A 24059-nucleotide genomic window follows, 5' to 3' on the forward strand; every position below is an offset into this window, starting at 1 on the left:
TTTGTACATTAGAGAACAATGAATTTTACAAAACAACGAATATTTTAATAAATATGTATTTACTTTAATGCTAAAAACTTATGTTCGAAAATATTTGTTTCAGTATCAACTATAATCTTTTTTCATTAAGCAAAAACTTAATTTTTCAACTAATAGTTTATCTGAAATATTTTAGTTTTTGAATTAATGTAAAAAAACAATTAGGCATATTTAAAATCAAATGTTATTAAGCTTTAATTTTTTTATTTTCGTTACATAAACAATAAAAACTTGCTAGTTTACTATTTTATTTATAACCGGTTTTGATGAAAAATAAAATTTGAACTTGGAAAATATTAATAAAATAATTTTACCGGTTTTTTTTTTCACCGAAACCAGTTATAAATAAAATACTTAATTTTCATGTTTATTACTTTATAAACAAGCCCTTTATTAAGAGATTGAGTAAGATTCCATAATTAACACAAACTATTTTCATTATAATTATAATTATATATAATTAAAACATTATTATAACTATAAAATTTTCATTAGACTGAAAAGTATTTTAAATATGCCAAAGTACTGTTTGTATTTTAAAACAATTACTAAGTTTAACAAAGCAAAATAACTAATATTGAACGGTAAAAAAAGCGCTCAAAAAGTTTGGTCTAAGGACCCGGTGTACGAAAAACCCTTCGGTTATCGAGTTGTACACCACATGTTTTTACAGTTTCTTACGAGCTACTCCACATGATTTTTTTTTAATCATATAAATTTCTAAAAATTTAAATCTTTATCAATAATACAATCAATTAAAAGTAATGAAAGAAAACTAAACGAAAATTAACTAAATATGTGTTTAAAAATGTACTTAAAACTTTTTTAATAACATTAGAACTAAAAAAATATATACAACTTTAAATTAATTTATTAAAGGAGATAAAAACTACTAATAGCAAACATGTGAATACTTCAATGATAGGTTACAATTTTTTTAGATTAGGTAAAAATGTTATAAGCTGAAATATTTTTACGTTAAATTTAATCAGCATTTTGTGCTAAAAATATAATTTTTATATTTTCTTTGATAATTTTATTTTAACTGTTAAAACAATATTACAGTTGAATAGATAAATAAACTGTTGTGTAATTTTCTTGTAGTTTTATAAAAGTGAATTCTACCATAACTAAACTTAACTTTTATAGATGAAAACTTAGAGTCGAGTACTGAGCATTTACGCAACTTATATAAAAAAAAATAATAAATAAAAATAATAACAACAACAAATATCCTTCTTTTTTAAATAATTTTTTTGTATTTTGAATACTTGTCTGAGTCTAATACTGTAATAAAGCAAACAATATTTGCAAATATATAAAAGAAGATTTTTGTTTGTCTTAGAAAAGGAGATTTTTTATCATAAGTATGCTTAAAACAGTTATCACAGCTTATTCTAGATACTTAATTTTCTGTTGAAGTATTTACATCTGTAACTTTTTTATTTTTCTGGCATGCTAAATTCTCTGTTAAATTCTTTGTTAAATACTTCAACATGTTAAGATAATAAACTTACTAGATTTCAACTTATCAGTTTTTAAGTTGTAGGTATTTTTCAATTTGAATATTTGTCATCGTTTTTAAATAATAAATAACTACAGTAGTTAACGAGCACCATATTGAAAAATATAGGAACGGGTCAAATATGCACGAAGACACTTTTACACGAAGGGAAGTTTTCGTAGAACACAATTTAGCACGAAGAAATATAACTTATTTAACACAAATAGTAACTTATTTAAATAATATAACTTACAGAAAAAGAAAAAAAGAAAAAACGACCGAAGGTTAGGGGTAACAGTAGTAATAAAAACAAAATAAATAAAAATTAATATTAAAAATAAAAAGAAAATTATAATACAAATTTCCAACCCGTGCAAAACTGTCTTCTGGGAAAATTAAAATACGGCAGAAGCTTTAAAAATGGCAATTCTGGAAAAAGCGTTGATTCAGTTGCTGTTTGATGAAAACTATAAAACTTCGTACGAAACTCATGGCCATCAGGTTTTAACGAGTTTTACAAATATTTTTTTTTGATTTTTACGAAAAGAATTTTGAAGTGCAAGCATAGTAAAAAACGTATCTGATTTTAAAGTAGACGATTTAATCAAACGCGGGTTAAAATCAAAATCTGAATTGACAGTATCTTTTACTGGAGAATGCCATGGTTACACAATAGTCGATGTACGCGATGATTTAGTAATACTTTACAGCCTTCACGGTAGGGCATTCTTTTTCTCTAAATATTTTTTTAGATAATGTAGACAGGAATATTATTTCTAACTTAAAAATAACCTAGAAATCAAATCTCTAGTTAAGCTTAAGGATACTTGGTTGAATGATAGCTGGTCTACAAGGAAAATTAAAGGTAAATACATAAAATATTAAGATTTGATAGTTAACGAAGATGAAACAGATGTCCTTATAAATGTACTCGAGAAAGCAGATAGGAGAATGGGACACGTTTAAAATCCTCCCGCGATCAAAATCCACCCGCATTCAAAATTCACCCGATCAAAATCCACCCAGTCAGATTCGAGAACCGCTTACCGATCGAGATTAAGGGTTAGGGGTATTAGTGATAGTGAAAAACAAATAAATAATAAATAAATAAAATGCAAAAAACATATAAAACAAATTAATAAACAAAGAAAATAATTTTAAAAATTAGGTAAAGTTTGAACGCTGGTGGATTTGATATATAGTATACCAGGAGAATAGATATTTTATGTTCTATTTTTGATTCGGGTATGGTTAAAAATGCTATGCAGCTAATATTTGTCCAAATTCGATTAAAGCGAACTTGAATCGTGGAAAATACACAATAGTGATTGAAATTGAAGACTGCACCAAAACTGAAGGTCGTGAAATCTGCTTAGAGTACATAAAAAATGGTGGATACAAATTTCTTTTTCGGTTAGCTGCTTCTAAACAGTGCGTTATGGACAAAAATAATTTTCGCGTAGAGCTTACTCTTTTTATAAAAAACATTTACCAAGATGTGTTTAAATTATTGTTTATTTTATATTATTTGATATAACTATTTGTAAAAGTATGACTACTTGCATTTATGTAGTGACCTAATAGATCCTAAAACTTTTGTTTCTCATTGGCTTATTCAGGTGCTTTAAGAGTTCATTTCCATATATGGTCATTGTTGTCTAGCGACGAGCAACTGCCGCAAGCGTAAAATATTCTCTTAAGTTATATAATACTTATTTCTTTTACTTTCTTTAATAAACTATTTACAAGTTCACTCTGGAAAATTTCAAAATAGCTTTGTTTTTTTAAACATAATGGTAGCTCATTCCATAATTTACTCCCTTGGTAGGCGAGCGGTTTATGACCACTCTTGTTGTTAAATCTAGGAAGAAGATAATTCAGGGTTGCCAAATGTTTTTTGCAAATTTTCTCCAGGTTTCAAAAACATCCTTAAGGTTTTTAAAAGTACACAAGTTTTGGGTCTTTTTTAGTTTAGAGTTAAGTTTAAGGTAAAAAAACTTTGTTAAATAGTATAAAAACATTGAAAAGATACTATTAAGCTACTTTAAATATGTTTTTGTAATAAAATATTTTTTTTATGATGAAAAAAAAGTTTTATCTATATGATAGATTTTGTGTCAAATTGAAATTTTACTACTTAACATGTTGAAATTGTTAAGTAAAACTTAAATTTTTTTAGGTTTCCCGGTTTTTTCTGCAACACTGTTAGTTGTTTTGCAGAAGCTTTTATTCTAGAAAAAAATTATTCGGGCACAAAATTTTTATGTGGGCTAGGTCCAGCCCGCGGGCTGTATATTTTCTATTTAGCTTACGATTATGTACTAGGATTTTGATAATTCGTTATAATGAAATAGTTTACTAATTTTCACCAAATATATCCTTGTTATAGAAATTGGGTTGAAAATATAATGCTTGCAGGTGTAATTTGGCTTGTAACTAAATTTTTTATGATAACATTATAATAAAGTACTAAATAAAGGTATGATAGAAAAGGGAAACGTTTAAAAATACACGAAGACATTTTTGAACGAAGGGTCAAACATACTTGAAGGGACACTTTTGCACGAAGAAACTTTTGTACAAAGGGCCATTTCTGCACTTTTGTAAAAAATAAAATTTACATCTATTCTAATCTGAAATTGAAAAAAAAATATTTATACAACTTTAACTTCATAGCACCCTACTAACTACTTAAGCAAATTAGTGTGTATGATGATACTTTTAATCAGCTTTGTGTTCAAAAAAAACATATAAAGGATTGTCATTACTTTAGGTGAAATATTTTTTCCTTAAATCTTTGAAACAATCTTATTAAATCTGGATTTGTCATAAATCTAAAAATGTATTGTTCTGACTTTTCAGTTTAATTAAGATTGATTATAAAATTGTTTATAAGACACTTAAAAAACAGTTGGACCAGGGGAGTGTTCTTTTTTTTGGTAACACTATTTTTTATGTTTAGTTATAGATGGTTTCTAAAACAGTTTTTAATGAAATACTTATAAAATTGAAGTAATGAATAATCAAGTATTCAATAATTTGTTTATTATGGTGTGATTAGTATTAATAGAAATAATATTTAATTAATAATAATGTTTATTTAGTAATCTATAAAAGCTTAAAGTTTAATTTTCTCAAAATAAATATTTTTAAAAGAGTGTCTTGCTCAAAAAGCTAACCAGGATAAGTAAATAGATTAGAACAATTTTAAAAGTCATGTAGAAAATAGTGTAAGTAAAAATTAGCAATTGGTTAAAACTTCAATATAAAACAAAGCAAATAATATTTTTGAAACAAGTACTAAAAAACTTTTAGTTAAGTAATATATGTAAAGTTTGCAAGTATTGTTAACTGTAGGTTTAAGTTCAAATTTAAAACAAAAACAAGTTACTACTATTATACAAAACTAAATAACCCTAAGTAACTAAGTTAAAAATTTACAACTTTTGATTGAAAACTTAAATACTAGTTTATTTAGGTTTAACTAATTCAAATTTTAAAACTCGAAAGGTCAATTTAAGAGTTTACTGTTTTTTTTTATTAGTGTCTTCAAAACATTAAACTACATTTTAAAAAGTTGAGATATCACTACGTTATTGTCGTGGTCGATTAGTTGAAATAACATGGTAAAAATTTTGTGAACTAAAACTTAAAAAAAAAGTATTAAAATACAAAACTCATCCAAAAATATTTGTGGGAATCAGGTTTAATATGACCTTAATGTTATTACAATACATTAAAAAGAATAAAAGTTTACTCTCTATAGATCAATTTTCATCGAGTGAATAACAAGCCCACATTAAATCAAAAGCTGAGCTGTAGACTGAACTAAAGAATTCAATAAAAATAGAATTCAAAACAAAATTCAAACTGCAAAAAATTTATATCAATCTGACTCGCTACCACAGAGTTTGGGCATCTTTACAAGCGTATTTTAAACCGACTAAAAGGGCAACTGAAATAACAATACAATAATTTAAATAAACTTTCACACACACCTCTCGTTGTTTTACTAAATTAAAACTAATATAATTATTTGTTGATTATGATCACTTAACACAGTTTCATTTTGATATTCATGTTTACTTTGTTGGCCTTTTATGAAACTTTCCTTTAACAGGATGTATAATACGACTCATAAAAATGAAGTATTAACAAAGTATAAATTGAAGCGTATAATAACGATATTTTCTACGTGTAAAAATAGTTTTCTTAGTAAGGTATAAATATCTTCTATTTTGACTAAATAAAAACTATTACTAACAGTGGCGTCCAGTGGCCTTTTTGTTAGGGGGTGATGCAGATTCAAATTTTCTAAAAAAAAAAAAACCTAGTTTGAAACTAATGATAAAAATAAGGTAGTATAAAGAAAATAAATATTAAAAAAAAGACTTTATTAGATTTGTTTGAACAAATCTTAAATCAAAGAAAAAGATATATATATTTAAGAAAATTTTTATACCTGTTTATACCTGTATATACTCTTTCTGAACAGCTAAAATTAAAATCCAAAACATTTTTTGTAACAGCTCAAAAATAAATTGACATAAGTAAACAAGTCTATAAAATTTTTAGTTTGATAATAAATAAATTTAAAGCTTAAAATACTTGAATAAACTTCCAAAAATTATAAATTTATGCAATTCTATAACATTAAAACTTTACATTTATGGAGTCAAAACCAAATACATTGTAAATGACTTGTTATTACTTGTCTAAAAATTTGATCCCTGAATGTTCACAGTATTATTTACTAAAATAATTAAAGTATCTTAGGATGATTTGTTTATTTAAAGGCAACCTTATTTAACAAGATTGTTAGTTTAAAAAAATTTAGTTTATTATACAGTTAAAAAATAACATTTTTATTTTTTATTTTTAATACAACTATAAGAAGCTGACATGTCTTAGTCGATTTGTAACCAGATTTACTATTCTCTACAGTTTTGTGCATAGTAAGTATAAGGCTGTATATAAAGAAACATAAGAGTTTTTAGTGATTTAGGTTTAAAATAAAAATGAGTTTTGACGTGTATTTATATAAAATCATTCAAAAAACCTTTTTATCTTTTACTATATTTTCACGAAGCCACTTTTAATAAGCTAAGTGCGTTTGCGATAGTAACGCAAGTAAACTTAAAAGACTCGAGTCGTACAACTTCAAACTTCAATTAATTTTACCGAAATAACGTTAGACATGAAAACTTTAATCTGATTGTTTTTAGTTTGAACATTACACAACTTATGCAAAACATAAAATTTCGAGCACAATATACTAATGTGATCTTATGCAACTTTTTTTTTTTCTTTTATTCTCGTTTACTACACACAAAAAATGTTGGTAAAACAAGTTATTTAAAGCATTGGAAATTGAAATAGCTAGAACTATTAGCCATTTCGAAAACTTTAAATACTTTAAATTTTTGTTGTAAAATTTGGTTTTCTAAAAAATGTACTTGAAAATATACTTCTGTTGTTTCTTAAATTAAACTGCTAAAGTTAATTTTTTACACTATTAGTTTTTATGGTTACCGTAATCGTTACAAACAAACGTGATTATATTGTTAAACCAATATAAACACGAATCTGAAAATAAGAACTTAATATTTTAAACAATTTTTGCTGTTTTAAGTAAACATCTGAAACCAGTTAAAATATTTTGCTCGCTGAAAACTTATACTTAGGTTGTCAATATAGTTTTATTTTATAAAACAGTAGTTTAAATGTATGTTATTATTTAGATTATGGAAATCATATCAGTTCACCTATATCAAATTATTTAACCCAAGTAAACAAACGCACAATCCACTCTGAAAGTTAATGGAAATCCGAAATGTTCATATAATCTCTCGATTTTTTCAATTAGAGAAGTAAAAAAAAAGTCCATACGAATGCTTATAAAAACCTCAACTATTATAAATACTTTTTTCTTAGCAGCTAGTAAACATAACTCGTAACAACAGCAGTGTTTATCAAAATATATTTTAAATTTCAGTCAATACAATTTTAACCACTTTGTTTTTACTTTTATATAATGTTGAGTTCGAAAATTATTTACTAAAACTTAATTTTAGCTGCATTATTTTAAATATTTATTTATGTCAATTACAACTTTATAAAAATAGCAGATTTAATTTTCACTTGAAAAAAACAATGAAAAACATTTCTCAACTTTCAGAAAACTCAACCAGCTTCAACCTGATCGATCCCGATTTCAACCTTACTGTACCTGACTGCAACCTGATTTCCCCCTCCACCTTCGACACGACATTACTCCCCACCCTCCACTTCCTCATATTCGTTGTTGGCGTGCTCGGCAACGGGTTGGTTCTCCTAGTGGTGGGCAGGAGCGTTTTAGGTAGGAAAAAGTACGGTTCGAAGGCGTCCGTTACCAACGTGATGGTGTTCAACTTGGCGCTGGCCGATCTCATCTTCGTCGCCACGCTGCCGTTTCACGCCGTTGAGAAGATCAAGGTGAACAGGTTCGTTGGGGATTTGGTGATAAAATATTTTTTTATCGATTTTTTTACTTTAACAGTTGCATACGTAAAAGTTTTTTCAAGTTTAAGTTGAAGTTTATTTAACAAAAAAGGAAATAAAAAAATAAAAATTAGTAATCTAAGGACTATCGTGTACGAAAAAATCTCTCAGTCATAACTTGAAATAGATTATTTGTTTAGTAGTAGCTTTTAAACTAAACAGCTTTTATAAACTTGGCTAATTGCGATCATTATTTTACAAGGTAAAACTAGTTTTAAAGTAGTAAAAGCATACTTATTTGCTAGGTTTCTAAAATTTTAAGTATCATGAAATAATATTCATTCAATACTTGATTAAGTTATGAAAAGTATTAGAAACGCTACTTGTTTTTATATAAAACTGATAAAGATTTTTTGTAGATTGTTGCAACAAAAAAAATATTTTTATTAACAAAAAGAAAAAAGAGTGAAAGCACCTTTTAAATAAATTGATATCAAGTAGAAAAAAGTTTCAAAAATGTAACTTTTTATACAACTTCAGTTTTGTCGAGTTTTAATAGGATTTTAATGTTGAAATAAAATAATTAGATAATGGCCTTATGTTTTAAGTCAACAACTATGTCAAAATAATCAAACATAACAATTAAAATATGAATTAATAATAATATAATGATATAAATAACATGTTGTGTATAAACAAAACTCTACATTCAACAACGGTTTTTAAAGAAGACTGTTACAACAAATTTTTATTGAAACATTTTACAAGGAAACAGTAATAAGTTTAGAAACTTACCATACTCGAAGTATATGAACAAAGTTGTATATTCTTGAAACAAAAAAAAAACTTATATTAACCAAAGAGTTATGCAAAAACATAAAAACTTAATATAAACTAATAACTTAAAATTTGAATAAGTCTAAAGTGTATATTAGCTCAAATAAGTAAAAAAAATACATTTATAACTGCAACGATAAAGTATATAAAGTATTAAGGAACAATTTCCTGCATTGCAAAACTTTGAAAAATAAAACTAAGTATACTTAAAAATAATAAATAATAAAGACACTAATGAATACTTATTTTTTAAGAAGTACTGAAAAAGTTGCTTTTAGTATTTTTAAACCAATAAACAAGTTATTTTTATTACATTAAAAAAAAAGTTACTACAAAAAATCCACAAATTGTTACTAACATGACGTGATTCTAACGGTAAAATTCTTTTTCTCCTTTTAAACTTTTATTGAACATTAAATTACTTCCAACTTCATGTTTTCTGAATTTTTTTTAATTAGTTTACAGAAACTTTCATAAAATTTCAAATTTCATTAGCTATTTCTTTTTTCTTGTCTATTAATTTTGTTACTTATAATACTTACTTTAAATAACTTAAAATTTAAGTTTCCCTTAAAAGATTGTAAAAACTGAAATTTTTTTGTTTTTAAAAAATCCATAAATACAATCTTATTAGCTATACATAATAGAAATATCTAACAAATTGAATAATTTTTTGGTGTTTTGATCTACTAGCCTTAAGTTACACATTATATCTTTAATAAATTTCTTGAGAAAAAACTATAAGTTATGCCTCTTTTTAATGATTAAAAGTTTTTCATTGTATAAATAAAAAATGCCAAAAATAATTGTAAAAACTATTTAAGTTAATTTAACATCATAATTTTTCTTTCACTAAAATCTTTCAACTAACTTAGTTTAAAAAAGTTATTTCTTAAAACAGTTACTTTGAAAATTTCTATGAACGTTTATTTATATCACTTGAAGTTTAACTTATGATCAAAAATTTCTTTTTAAAAACAAATGGTTATATATTCTTAAGACGTAAATATAAATATATTTTCATTAATTCTGAAAATAATTTACTACTTGAACTTAACGTTTTTACAACGATACTAGAGTTTCTAAATAAGCATAAGTTTAATACTTTTACGAAAAATTTACAAAAATAAAGAAACAATACTACGAAAATCTTTATATAAAGCTCAACATAGAAAAACTTGTTTATGTATTTAAAGATTATAATGTTTCCCAATTTATTTTAAGTAAGTTTTAAAATGAACTAAAGTGAAATAGAATGTTTTGAGAAATAATACAAATAAATTTAAAAAATAATATTTTATAAAGTTACCATTCCGTAACTGTTACCTACTGCATTATCACATTAAGAAAATTTATTGCAAAATACATTAAAACGGTTTTTATTCAAACTATAAGATAAAAGTTTGCGATTCTTTTAAATCGAAGCTGTTAAGAGAAAGCTGTGTATTAATAAAATCAATAAGTTCGATTTTAAACAACTTAAATGTTTACTGCGCATCGAAAGCAGCGAGCAATATTATTCTTTATATTTCAATTTTCATCAAGACTTGGACATATTGTCACTGTAAAAATATAAGTGAGCTTAATTCTTATAAAACAATTATAATGGCCTCAGCGTAGAATAAATTAAGGTATATTGCTAGCTTCTTACTAATTAAATGTTTTTCTATAGTTTTTGAATATGTTTTAAATTTTTTTGTATTTAAAAACTTATATTTTCAACTTATAAAAATATATTAGTTTAAAAGTAGATGCTTAATATTTGTTTACTATATACTAATAAAAAAGTTTAAATATCTTTTTAACTATATTAAGTTAACTTGTATATTTACGCCAATCGTAAAAACTTTAGTCTTAATTAATTTCTACGAGCCAATGAAAATTAGTTTCTATGAAAATAATTCTTTTTTAATAATTTTCTAATAGAAACCACTATAAGTTGTAAATTAGTCGTACTTCGTTATTGATGTTTAAAAAAAACTTTATAACAAACATACTTTAATGAAAGTCATACAAAATAATTACGAAGTAAAACATTTTAAATACTAAATTTTAAGTTGCAAAGTTTTAAATAACAAATAAAATCATTATGCTTAAAAGTAGTACACAGTGTTTATAAAAAAATCAAAATTGGATTTAAGTTTTTAGCTGTAGACTAATAGGTAAAGATAAATGCTTGCTAACAAAAACATAAAAAGCAACAAAAGCGCTCTGACCACTGATATTTAATAAATTGTAAAAAATCTACTTCAATGCGGTAAAAAACTTAAACTGCTTTAATTTTTCAAGATCTAATGTAAAAACCAATTTAAAACAAAATTATTACTTAATTTAATAGTTGAAACAGGTTAAATAAAAGAAATAACTCAAGAATATTTATTTCGATCAATATTCCATTTGAATAAGATTCGCTCAGCGGTGAGACTCAGTAATTTTGCAATACATATTTTTAATTACAACCTTCCACACAGATGGATATTCGGGATGGTGGGCTGCAAGCTGGTGTCCTTCCTCACCCTGGTCAACATGTACGGGTCGGTGTTCTTCCTGGTGGCCATGTCCATCGACAGGTTCCTTGCCGTGGTGATGGCGGTGCGGGCGAGGCAGGTGAGGAACTACAGGAACGCGTTCTTGTGCTGCTTGTTCGTGTGGGTGGCCGCCGTCTCCATCGCTTCGGAGGCGCTCGTACTGAGGAACGTCGAGGAGGTTGGATAAAAAAAATGTTTTGGTTGAATAAGTAGCACTTGACAGACATGGTGAAAAACACTGTGCTTAGCGTTGAAAAATTCCCGGCAGTAGGATTTAGCATAGCTTTAGTAATGTTTTTAAGCACTAAACACAGTGCTTTTTACCAAGTCTGGTGTTTTGTGTTTTGTTTTAGTGCGTTAAAGTATTGGTTCATTAGATGAAGCGCTTGAACTGAAAAATTTTGAGAACTAGTTACTTTGTAGTTTTTTTTCTAGATAATTTTATGATTGAATTTTTATGAGATTTAATCGTAATGATTAGCTTTGTAGATTGTCTACTTCTAAAAATATTTAAAAACTTTAGTGAGAACAAATGTTTGCTTTTTTACTTAAACACGTTGAGTTGTTAGTTAAATAGATGTAGCACTTGGTTTAAAATACTAATAATATTTTTAGAACTTTTGTGTTTTTATTCAAAAATTTATGTTAAAGTTTCAATTAGTAATTAAATAAATCCTGTTTAGTTATATTTTGCTGGCAAGAAAGTTTTTTTTTAATTCAACAATAGCATTTGAATTACTGACTCTAAAGCGCTTGCATGAAGCATTTTAAACTAACTACTTCCAAAATATTTAATGTTCTAATTCTTTAAAGTAGTTAAAACTAACTTGATATTTACTTTTTTTGCTAGCTATTACGAAAAAAAAGCTTCTTCTCGTTATTTGATAGTGTATTTAAATACAAAGTATTAGTTTTACAATTTTAAATGTGTAAAACTATAAAAACTTAAGCTGAAGATTTTCAAATATTTATATCTCAACTTACAAACTCATTAATCAATAATTTTTCCAACAAACAGCAAAGTAGCGAGGCTGTTTGCAGCAAAGGGTCAGAAACTAAACTTTAAGTACGGTTATTATAAAATTAAACTAAATTCCAATAATTATGTTTTATTTAAAGAAAAGCTTAAATGTTTAGTTTTACTGTATACATAAGTAAATATATTCCAGGGCTAAATTTTTAACTTTAAAAGTTTAAAAAACAGTTTTTATTTTATAATAGAGTAGAATTTTTAATTAAAATGTTTTACTTAATTTTAGCTATTCGGGTAAATATTTTGGCTTTGAAATTTTTTAATAAATCTAAATGTAGAAATGAAGAACAATTGAAAATTATAAAAATATGATGAAAATTTCAATTGATTTAACGGAAAAAATCTGATACAAACGCATTACAATATAGTTTTCTTTGGATATTGATAGGAAAAACTGAAATTTAACTATAGTATAAAGTAAAACAGTATTATTGCAAAATCTTCCTGTAAAGTACAAACTAGCCTTTATAAAAAAAACAATTTGTAAATTTGTTTTAAAGTTTAATTTTTTTTAGCATAGAACAAAAATGTTTTATCAAAAGTAAATAATAAATGCTTATTTATGAAAAAATTGTTTACATATTCGCAAACTCAAAGTAAGTTTTTCAACAGGAAGCATTAACATTAATTTAAACTAATAACGGGCTTTTACTACTTCTACCGTTAGCACTAGTTTAAATTCAAACAAGATTATTCAAAACTTTCACAGTTAAAATTTGCGTGGAACTCGAATGAAATAATTGCATTTCCGAAGCCTTTTGTTTTTCTCTGCTCTGTTATCAGCTTTGTAAATCTATTATAATGCAATTTCTGCCGCATGTTAAACTTTGTTCAGACATTGACTTTAGTGAAATATTACTTTTCATAAAGTTTTTATTTTGTGTAAATTGAATAATGTTTCTTTAAAAATATTTCGTTTATATTCTTCTATGAAAAAATTAGCTAATCTCTATGAGCTAATATCACATGGTTATATAATTCAGCAGTATAGTGAAATTAAAACTTGCAAAAATAATCAGTTCGATATTTTTCAGTTTCTTAAGAGTGGACAGAACTTTTCTATATATTCATTATCATGTCAGTATCTTTTGTTAGTCTACTGCAGTTGATTTACAAAAATTAAATAAACAACTATGAAAAAAAAATAGTTTTGTGCTATAAATAAAATTTAGAAATATGAGTACTTTCAATTGAGAATAAAAATGCTTTTCATTCCTCACTAAGTTCACGACCTAATGTAAAAAAAAACATTTAGGAACATTGTTGAGTATATTTAAAATTAAAATTTTGGCTAGTTCAAATAAAAGAATTTATAGCTATAAAAAAATTTAACTACTGAACATTTACCAGAAAAAGTAGTCGTAAACTAAATCAATAGTTTCAAAAATACATAGCAAAATCTGAAATGTGCATTAAACAATGTGGTACTTAGGGATTATTAACAATTTTTCATAAAGAAACTATAAAACAAAAGTATATGAGAAGTTTACTTTTGACTGTTTATATTGATAAAAAACTATTCAGTCTTTTAATACGTTTTATACGTCAAAAATTTTTACATTCACGAAAGTTCAATACGTGCTTATTCGATAGTTTACAAACTATTCAAGGCAAAGTTATTGCTTTTTAATAATTGAATTCTTTGAAAAACTTAGTTTTATTACAAGTATATTACACTTGGGTATGAATTACTTTTAAGACTGCATAATTTAAAAGTTGTTATGTGACATTTAACACTATAAAAAAAATAGAACACAATAGTTTGACATATTCGCAATTTACATACTCTATACGATTTTATTTTAACTTTCTTCCCAATCCATTAAACTAAACGATATTCAGCGTTGCTTTTTAATATTAGTTTGTAGTTATATAAAATCTAGTGATACAATAAAAACTGTATTGAACTGTTGTTTGTTAAAAACCGCTCATTAATAATACATAACTGGTATGCCAACATACATACACTTAGATTAATCCTTTATGAATAAATTATTTTCTGAAATTCCATTTTATAATCTTACATAAAATCTGTCGAAAAATTTTTTTTTCAAGTAAATTTTTTCTTACATAAACAACTGCTTATATAATGAACTGTTCAATCACAACTTTAAAAATCCAAACAGTTTTGTAATAGTATTTAGAGTACATAAAAAATTGTTGTACTTATAAGGGTTATACTCAAAATTTAAAAATCTGAAGTAACTATCAACTATGATGTTTTTAGTTTAAAAAAATGATAAACACTAAGATATTCTTGTGTTTATGAAACTCTTTTTCTTTCTGAATAAATCCCTCAATTTTGGTAAAAACAAACATTTACTTCTTATAGCTTCAACTTCTTTATGTTCAAATTTTAACTACACTTTTAATAGTACTTTAGGCTATTTTTTCAATGTTTTACACATTAAGTTCTGGTTTCAAAAGTGATTTTTAATAAAAAGAAAGTATACAAATAATTAAGTCATTTTTATCAGTTAGAAAATCTTATATTACAAATTTTTTTGTTATAAATTTGTTTGAGATAAATTTAACATTTTAAAACGAAATAAAAACTTTATATTTACTTTTTGATAAAATTAACGACTTGCATCTTATAACTTTTACTGAAGAACAAATTACATATGCCTAACAACTTAAAAAAAAATTACAAAAAAATACGAGCAAAGATCGAATAATAAGAATCTTTAACTAGATTTTGCAAATCTGCAACACAACATTTTTTATCAATATTCAGTTTAAACGCACACAATATCTCAGTCAAAAAGTATATTATATTATAAATGTATTTTAAAACACAATCGTTACAAAACAAATAAAACAAAAATTAATATTTTTTTTTTAATTAAAAGATGATAATATACAATAGTTCATTCATAACCAAAAAACAAAGATAAAAATGACTAATTTAAATTTCACTAATATGCTACCAAACATGCCCTGCCCACTAAGTTTTGTTTTAAAACTTTTTATTTTATATACTTTAACTTATTTTGTTTAAGAAAAAGAAACAGTTTTTTGATCCAACTCAATTCAGCTGCGATAGGAAAAGCGCTTTTTGCCAATAAAATTAGCTTTTTATTTTGTAAAATAAAGACTGAACACAATTATATCAAAAAAAATTAATTCAAAATAAAAAACTCTCAGATCCATCCGGATTGCGGGCTGAGGTGCACGTGGCAGTTCTATGACGTCACGTGGATGAACGTCCACCTGTTCGCCAGGCTCTTCATCGGCTTCTTCATTCCCATCCTCATCATCTGCACCTGCTACCTGGTCATATTCGTCAAGCTGCAGAGGAGAGCTTCGAACAGCGAGATGTCGCTGGGAGCCACCATACTGTCCAAGAAGCAGAACAGGGTAGGTTAGCGTTAAAGTTGCTTTCAGTCACTAAAATTAACAATAAACTTTATCCGATCGAAGGTAAGGGTTAGGGGTAACAATAACAATAAAGTCAAAAAAAAAAGCAAAAAAATATATATATAAATAAAGAAAATATAAAAAGATCAGGTGGATTTTAAACGCTGGTGGATTTTGATGGTATACCAAAATTTAGTACCGATTTATAATAACAAGTTATATGAATTAAATTGCAGCGTGTTAACTTATTTTCAATTTATTTTATTAAACAGAATTATTATAGGATAGAGATCAATTTCAAATTGACTTAAAACACTTCAGTTTAGAAAGCTGAATGAACTAGAATTTTTAATAAATAGCAATCGTTAATTTTTCTTTAGTAATATTGTAAATAAATAGAACTGTATGTTTTATTGACTTATTTTCAAAGTTACCTAGAAACTATAACTAAAGTTAATTCGGACCAATTATTCATAACATATTATGAAGATAGAATCGAAGGGTATCAAATTAACTATATAGACAGTAAACTTTGTTTTAGTCTTTTTTGTTAAGTAAAAATATAAAAAACGACATTCGGTGTTTTTGAAAAGCATTTAAATAATCGTAAAACTTTTCTTAAACTGTTTCAAACAGAATTGTGTTTTAATTTTATTTTTTCAGCTTTCAAAACATCAAAACCAGACTTAATCAAAAAGCTTAAATCATATACCGATCATTTACTAAAGTATGAAGTAAATTTATAAACGAGTAGTATAAAACTTTATTTTAGTACTATATTGTACAAACATTTATTTGGTATTAAATTGCTGCTTGTTTTATCATAAGTAAGGCTTAATTTGATATAACTAATGCATCTCAAACAATTGAGCTTCTGTTCTTAGAACTACTTACATTTATTAAACACTTCGTTAATGGCGCTATCTATAGTACATAGAAACGTCATTAGTTTTGTTAAATCAATTACCTTTCAATTTTGGTTTTTATAAAACTAAATCTAAAATTTAAACTTAAAATACATTAACATATTGAATTAACTTTCTTTTAATGCATAAAACCTTCTTTATACCTCTCAATTATTAAAATTATTAATTTTTTATGATTGTTTTTAAGGTTACTAAAATAATAACAGCAGTCTGTAATGCGTTCATCGTCTGTTGGTTACTTAACGTTACTAAAGAATATAGTAAAGTTAAAAATGAATGTTGTACAAGTTATTCTTAGGACTAAATTAAACATGTTTTTTTTTTGTTACTTAATTATACGTTTTTAAACTAAAGTTAGACTTTTTCAAAAAGTAATCTTAACAATATTTGAAATAATAGTTGTAATATACTATGCAAATCAAAATCAACGGAGTTCTTAATAGGTGTTAGTACTTTAAAGAAAAGCACACGTTTTTATCTTCTTATTTAAGAGCACTTAAATTATTAAAAACTCCGTCGAATTCGCTGTTTATAGAACATGGAAACTTTGTTACTTTTAATAATCAAACACTTTTCAAATTCAACTTTTTATAAAAATAAACCTATAACTTTATTTTTTTGAAACTATTTTTTGTTTTTTAGCTTAGAATAGATTAATATAACAATTTACTTAAGTTTAATAGATATGTAAATTTTTAAACACATTAATTATTAAAACAATTTATTTTATTATTATTGTTTTATAGGTCACTAAAATGATAACAGCAGTTTGTAGTGCGTTCATCGTCTGTTGGTTACCCAACGTAATTGTCAACAGTTTATTTATGGCTAAAGTCAAGCTCAACTTAAGCGTTAGTTTAGACATATTAAGTATTTTGTTCTTTTTATTGCAATCTTAAAAAAATTGTTTAACGTTCAATTTCAGCTATTAAAGATTTTCAATAAAATGTTTGAGCATTTATATTCAGCAAAATTTTTTCATAAAAGTTAAATGATTTTTGTAAGTATAAGCTAAGAGTACTTCTATATGTTTTTTGAATTACAACAAAAATAGGAAGCTCATACTTTTTTTAAGTGGTAACTTACTTGAAATTTATTCAAACATTTTTTGTTAAATATTTTTTTTTTATTGTAAGAAATTTATATTAATACATAAAATATTCTTTAAACAAGTTTGAGTAGTAACTATTACAATTTAAAACTTGTATAGCTTAAGTTTAATGTATTACTTTGGTTTCCATAACTATTTGTTAACCATCAGTTTTTTATATTACTTAAAAAATTAGTAAACCACTAAAGTGGATTTCTATATAAAAAACGTTTGCACCTTCCAAAGCTTGTTTGTGGACGTAGACATACGCCGAGTAGTCCAAGAGTTTTGTCTAACTCTTCTAGATGAAGTTTCAGACGTTCAAAAAAAAATTTATATTAATTGTGCATACAAAACAGTAACAAATTTAGTCATTATTTTCGGTCGAAGATCTTGCTTGAAATCATAAAACAAAAACTGTAGAATGTGTAAAAAGGTGTAATTTTAGATTAGTGCTTTTCTTAAGTAAATCTGCATACTAGACAATTAAAAAGATAAACAAATTTTAATATTTGATAACAAAAGGTCTATTTTTTTTTTTTTGAAAACAAATTACCTTGAAGGACTTAGATAAGTGTTAAGTTTACTAAAATTATCCCTATTATTACCTGCCTACTAAATTTGACTATAACTCAATTTGTTGTCTAAAATTCATTGGTTAAAACAAATAATGCAATTTACTTATTTAAATTTTGTATAAGCTTCAAGTTGGTTTGATTGCTACCTTTGTTGACTAAAAATTATTTGTCAAATTTAAGTTTATGCATATCAAAACCTCTTTTCAGAATTTTTCCTAACAACTGTAGCCTAAAAAAAAAATAATTTATAAATAAAAGTTAACTTTTGATTTTTTATGGTTGTTGCTGTTTAGTTTAGTATTTTGCGTCAAAAACTTTTATTTTTGCACCTTTTTTAATTACATCTTTTCTAGTTCTGATTTTTTTTCTTTCTCTTTATTTTAAAAATTGCCTTACTGTTTAACAATGAACCGATATGCAAAAAAAACCAATCCATAAAAAAACTATTTACAATCTTTAAAAACCTTTAAGTAATACTCCATGACTTTTCAAAAGTTTGTTGAAAGAAAAAATAAGCGACAATTACAACTAACATAAAAAGTTACGATTAGGCAAAAAATAAAAAACATATCACAACATTTTAGTGAACAACTCCAATAATAAAGTATTGTTTACAAAGAAAAAAATATATAATTATTTGTTAAAAGTTTAACTTTATATTTATTGTAGAGAGACTGATTCTGTATTTCAGTCCTTAATCCACTAATAAGCTTCTTTTTCTTGAAATTTAACATTTAAACGTAGCTACATGAAGTTTATATCATTAATATAAGCTTTTAAACTTAATGTGTATTTAGATAACTTATTTTTTGTCTTTATATACAGGATAAAACAATCAATTTAAACTTTAAAACATTTCGTTTAACTTTCTAATAACATGATAGATAGTTGCTTGACACACTGCAACATTGGTCGTAATTTCTTTCCAACGTTGCATGTAAGCCTATATAGATTTAACGCGCTCTTACTTTACATTTTTTGTTATTTCGTACTTTACTGTCCTTGAAATATAAGCTTTTTAAAACAGAAAAATATCTTTTTTGGAAACTGTTTGTCTAATATTTTTTCTCAACGAAGCTTTTTATTTGACTGCGAATTTTCTATAAGGATTTTTACAAGTTTTTGATAACAAACATAGAAAAAACTTGTCGTGGACAAAACTTTAAACTGTGTCCGAGTGGTGTGCGTCTCGATAACCGAAAGTTTTTTTTTGTACACTAGGTCCTAGGACTAATTACTATGAGCGCTTTTATTTGTTTTCCAACTAAAAATAACATTTAAAAAAATTACATTTAGACCATAATTTATTTTGAAGTACAAAGATAAATAAAATGTTACCTTTTCTTTTATCAATTTTTCTTCTTTTAAAGATTTTAAAAACCTTTATTTAATTAATAGTAAAAATTTTATGTTCTTACTTCAATTTTCATAAATATTAGTTTTTCACTAAACATATGTTTAATATTATTACTAAAAATTTACTTTGTTTTAAGAAGTCGAAGTGTAGTCTCAAAGTTATTGATATTACTACTTGATAAGTTTAATAAATTCTAGTCTCAAACACTTTTTAAGAATTAAGCAAACTTTACAACATTGTTTAATTTAGTTTATGAATGTTAAGTTTAGCTTTGTAATACAACTTTCTGTTTTAGTAACTGTATAAACTTAAATGCCTAGCAAATTTAAATGAAAACTGTCTTGATTATTTGACGTTAAAGCTTTTGACATGTATTGATTTATGAAATTTAATCAAAGAACAGTACTTTGAATTAAGCAGTAATTATAAATTATAGATAAATATCAAAGTTTCAAAAGTGAATTAGTTGTATGTTAATTCTAAGATAAACACTCAATCCATAAATGGCTAATTTTAAAACTCAAGTAAAAAAATATTTTTTTTCAAAATATAATACAAAAACTTAGATAGCGTTCTTAAAAATCGTTGCATAAAACATTAATTTTTTGTTTAGTTAAAAATAACGTTGCATAAACTGTTTAATATAGTTTTTAACTGATTGTTTTTCAAAGTATCATTTTACTTAAACGATAAAATTTATCAGCTTTTTATATTGAAAAAAAAACAAAAAAATTATATCTTTTTTTTTCTCATTCTAGAATTTTGCTACGATTAGCTTAGTTTGCGGATTTTCTAATTCGGCGATTAACCCCATCCTGTACGCGTTTATGAAATCCGATGTAAGAGCGGAAATCAGAAAAATTGTAAGTTGTTCTTGTGTTAGTTCATTATATATAGTTTGTTAGTTAATTATAAAATGTATTGTTTCAAATTCTTTTTATAAAAAAAAATTAATGCAGTATACTAAGCTGTAACTTTAAATATATATGTATAACATTTTACATTGTAGTCAGTATATAAATAGCTAAGTTGTAAAGATATTTATCAAAAATTTCTATAACCTAAAACAATTACTATAAAGAGTTAATTTTAGTGTAATGTAGTACATAACGTTTAGATCTTGTATTTTAAGAATATAAATTTTTGCGATTTAAAGTAAAATACTTTTTTAACTACAACTTATGTAATCATCTGTAACAAACAAACGTCTATAAGTTGTCTTTTTTAATAATAAAAAACATAAAAAATTAAGTTTAATATTTTTAGGCGAGTCAAAAAACTTCATATTGTCGACTTTTTAATTAAGTTTACTAGCTTGGTAACAAGGTTATGCTTCAAATAAAAAATCAATATTTACTTCATGGATCATAATCTTGTTTGCAGAATGTATAAAGTATTTGTGATTTTTCAATCTTTAAGCAAAAAAAAGGAAAAACTTGTTGGGTAATTGTAACCATAAACCCGTGGAACATTTAAATTTCTAATGCGCACTTTTTCTAAAATTTAAAGAATAAAAGTTTTCGTAAATTAAAACAATGATGTGTTTATGTTATAAAGCTAACATGGTGATTTTTCAAAAACAGATCATTAACATTTTTTTTTGCTAAATGTTTTAAAGTAACTAACCGACCATAAACTAAAATTCTACGTGAAATTTAAACTATCTTTAAAATCAAAACTATAAATGTTTTGTACATTTATTTAATTGTTAAAAAAATAGCAATACGCATGTTTAAAATTAGCTAAAAATCGATTTAAAAAGCTATGAAAAAAAAGAAAGATTGATTAACATTTTATGAAAAGTACACTGGTTTTTGCTTAAATTGATCTCTTTTTTGTTTACCCTGCTATACTTAAGATTAATCTTATTAGTATCATAACCTCTGTTGTAACTTTGAGTTTTTTCGCGTTTGAAAATCCTTTTACAACAATTAGAAGCGAGTACGGTGAAGCTATCTTTTTATAAAAAGATAATAAAGTTTTTGATGTTGTATTTGGTATTTTATAACTATTATTTAAACAAGTATGTCAACTTTTGTTAAAATAAGCTAAAACTTAATAAGGTTTATACCCTGCAAAAAATATTTAAAGAAAAAACTTAGTTTAATTTAATTAAATTAACTTTATTTAAAAGTTTAAAATTAAAACGACTATGAACATTTTTAAAAACTTTGATTTTTTGTAATTTTTTAAATTTAATAAAACTAGATATCAAACATTTTTGTTTCGTGCATTATTTAGAATCACTTAGTTACATTATACTAAAAAATAATTTAAATTTTATACTTCTACTTGCAGGTGGCTGCAAATGTATGAAAAAATAATTCTTATGCATTCACAAAAAATATAATTTATATTTATATAGTCTGTACGGCAAACTTTAGTTTTTACTAAACAAAAAAACACAACAACTTTGCATAGGAAAGTTTTTTTTTTCCAATTTTAACGAATATTAAATATAATTAAATTATACATTACTGTCGGAACACAGTCATAAGGAAATAAAAACAAAAAATTTCATTTAAGTTTATTCTTAGCGATCATAAATAATACTAAAATTTTAAGCCTAATTTTTTTATGTATACTAGTTCTACCTAATTTTATTAATTTTATGAAAAATTTTGTATAAATTTTTGTTTTTGTAAACATTACATCGTCTTTATATTTAGTCGCAACAAAAAACTAAACTTACTAAGACACTTGTTATTGATTTTTATCTTTTGAGCAATGTTTGATATAAACCATTTTACTTTTTAAAAATATTTTTTCTAGTTAAGCTTTCTTTAAGTTTAACAAAACTAACAAAGCCTTAAAAGCTTCTTACATTAGTTGTAATTAAACTTTTTTAGTTTATTTTTAGTTTATACTTTTTGACATTTTACTTTATAATGTTTGTTGAATATTTACATAGTTCTGAAAAGGTTTTATTAAGTTTTTTATTATAGATAAAAGCAAGTTTTTTTAAAATTTAAAACATTATTACTGACTTTGTAAAAAAAGAAAACAATATTCGATTTAATATTTTCAAAATTTATTAGTCACTTATCTTCTTAGCACAACAGATAGTTTGAATTTTTTTAAGTTTTAGAATTATTTTATAATTATAACCTTGAAAGAATATAAAAAAAACATAAATACAATAAATTTGAAACTATTTGTTTATCATTTTAATAAACTGCTTCATAAAAGTAGTTTTTAAAATATTTTAGTCCGATACAGTTTACATTATGACATTATTTAAAAATAAAACGTATTTAAAAAACATACTTTTACAAAGTTATGTTTTCAATTATTAACAAAAATTACTTTAACAGTAGATTATTGTACTACAATAAAGTAATTTGTATGTGCTTTTATATTCTTATATCTTTTAAGTAATCATAAACTCCATAGAAAACAACTACCATGTGGTAGAAGAAAAATACATAAAACAATTAAGATGAATTTAAATAAGATTTTTAAACAGTTAAATGTTTGTTTTACGAGTAGGTTGTTAAAAAAGTACATGATAAGTTTTAAAGGATTTTTATAATTGAAGCTATTTTAGAATACATAAAGTTATTTTCGTCAATGTAAGTTCGTATACATGTGTAAAAATTTATGTGGTAAATTATTTAGAAAACTATCTTTAAAGTATTCTTGCAGCAATTTAGGTTAACATAAACAAAACATTAATTAAAGTTAAAAAAACACCTATATTGATGTGCTTTTTATAAATTATTCGGATTATTTAGCTGAAAAAACTAAACGTAGATTTTTGTAGAAGATTAGATTTAAAAAAGCTTTATTAATAGTCTACAGACAATTAAGTATATTGATCGCTTTTACTTTATCTTTTTTTTTGATTGATCTCTGAAAACAAAGAATCTAAAATAATTTTAAATTGAATGCATTATAGCACATAAAACTATCAAAACAGCCGTCTAGTATTTTGAAGAAAATAATCAATGTGATTGTATATTTAGTTTTTGAGTTTTCAAAACTAAACTAAACTTTTCGCAGTTATAGTTTTACTTGGTGAATTATTTTTTATAAAGTAGTTTAATCAAGAGCTATTTATAAAAATAAGTATCGTGTGTTTTCGATAGGTGAACGAGTATTTCAACAAGTTTTGTGGAGTGACAGTCAAAGTAGCTGCAGGTCAAGACGAACAACTGCGACGCCTCAACACGGGACAAAGCTTCAAACTTAACGAAAAAGTAAAGTAGGTTTAAAAACAAAAATCTATACGTTTTTAGTTTACTTTAACTACACGGTAAAACTGACGCTGCATTTTACTGTTTTTAGTACTTTTGTTTTTCTAAAAACTGATTTAAACTGATAAAGT

At 24.7% G+C, this 24059-nt stretch overlaps 1 protein-coding gene across 1 annotated transcript; it reads left to right on the forward strand.

Annotated features, from left to right (window-relative positions):
• The first annotated feature begins 11446 nt into the window (after nt 1–11446).
• Nucleotides 11447–23940, forward strand: LOC145844909 (C3a anaphylatoxin chemotactic receptor-like). The gene is made up of 4 exons (XM_082952329.1): nt 11447–11566; nt 15569–15781; nt 20491–20595; nt 23821–23940. The coding sequence occupies exons 1-4, from the start codon at nt 11447–11449 to the stop codon at nt 23938–23940; spliced, it is 558 nt and encodes a 185-aa protein (XP_082808455.1).
• The last annotated feature ends 119 nt before the right edge of the window (nt 23941–24059 follow it).

This window comes from Thalia democratica, chromosome 9 (genome assembly GCF_965202585.1).
Source record: "Thalia democratica chromosome 9, ktThaDemo2.hap1.1, whole genome shotgun sequence".
NCBI classification, from domain to species: domain Eukaryota; kingdom Metazoa; phylum Chordata; class Thaliacea; order Salpida; family Salpidae; genus Thalia; species Thalia democratica.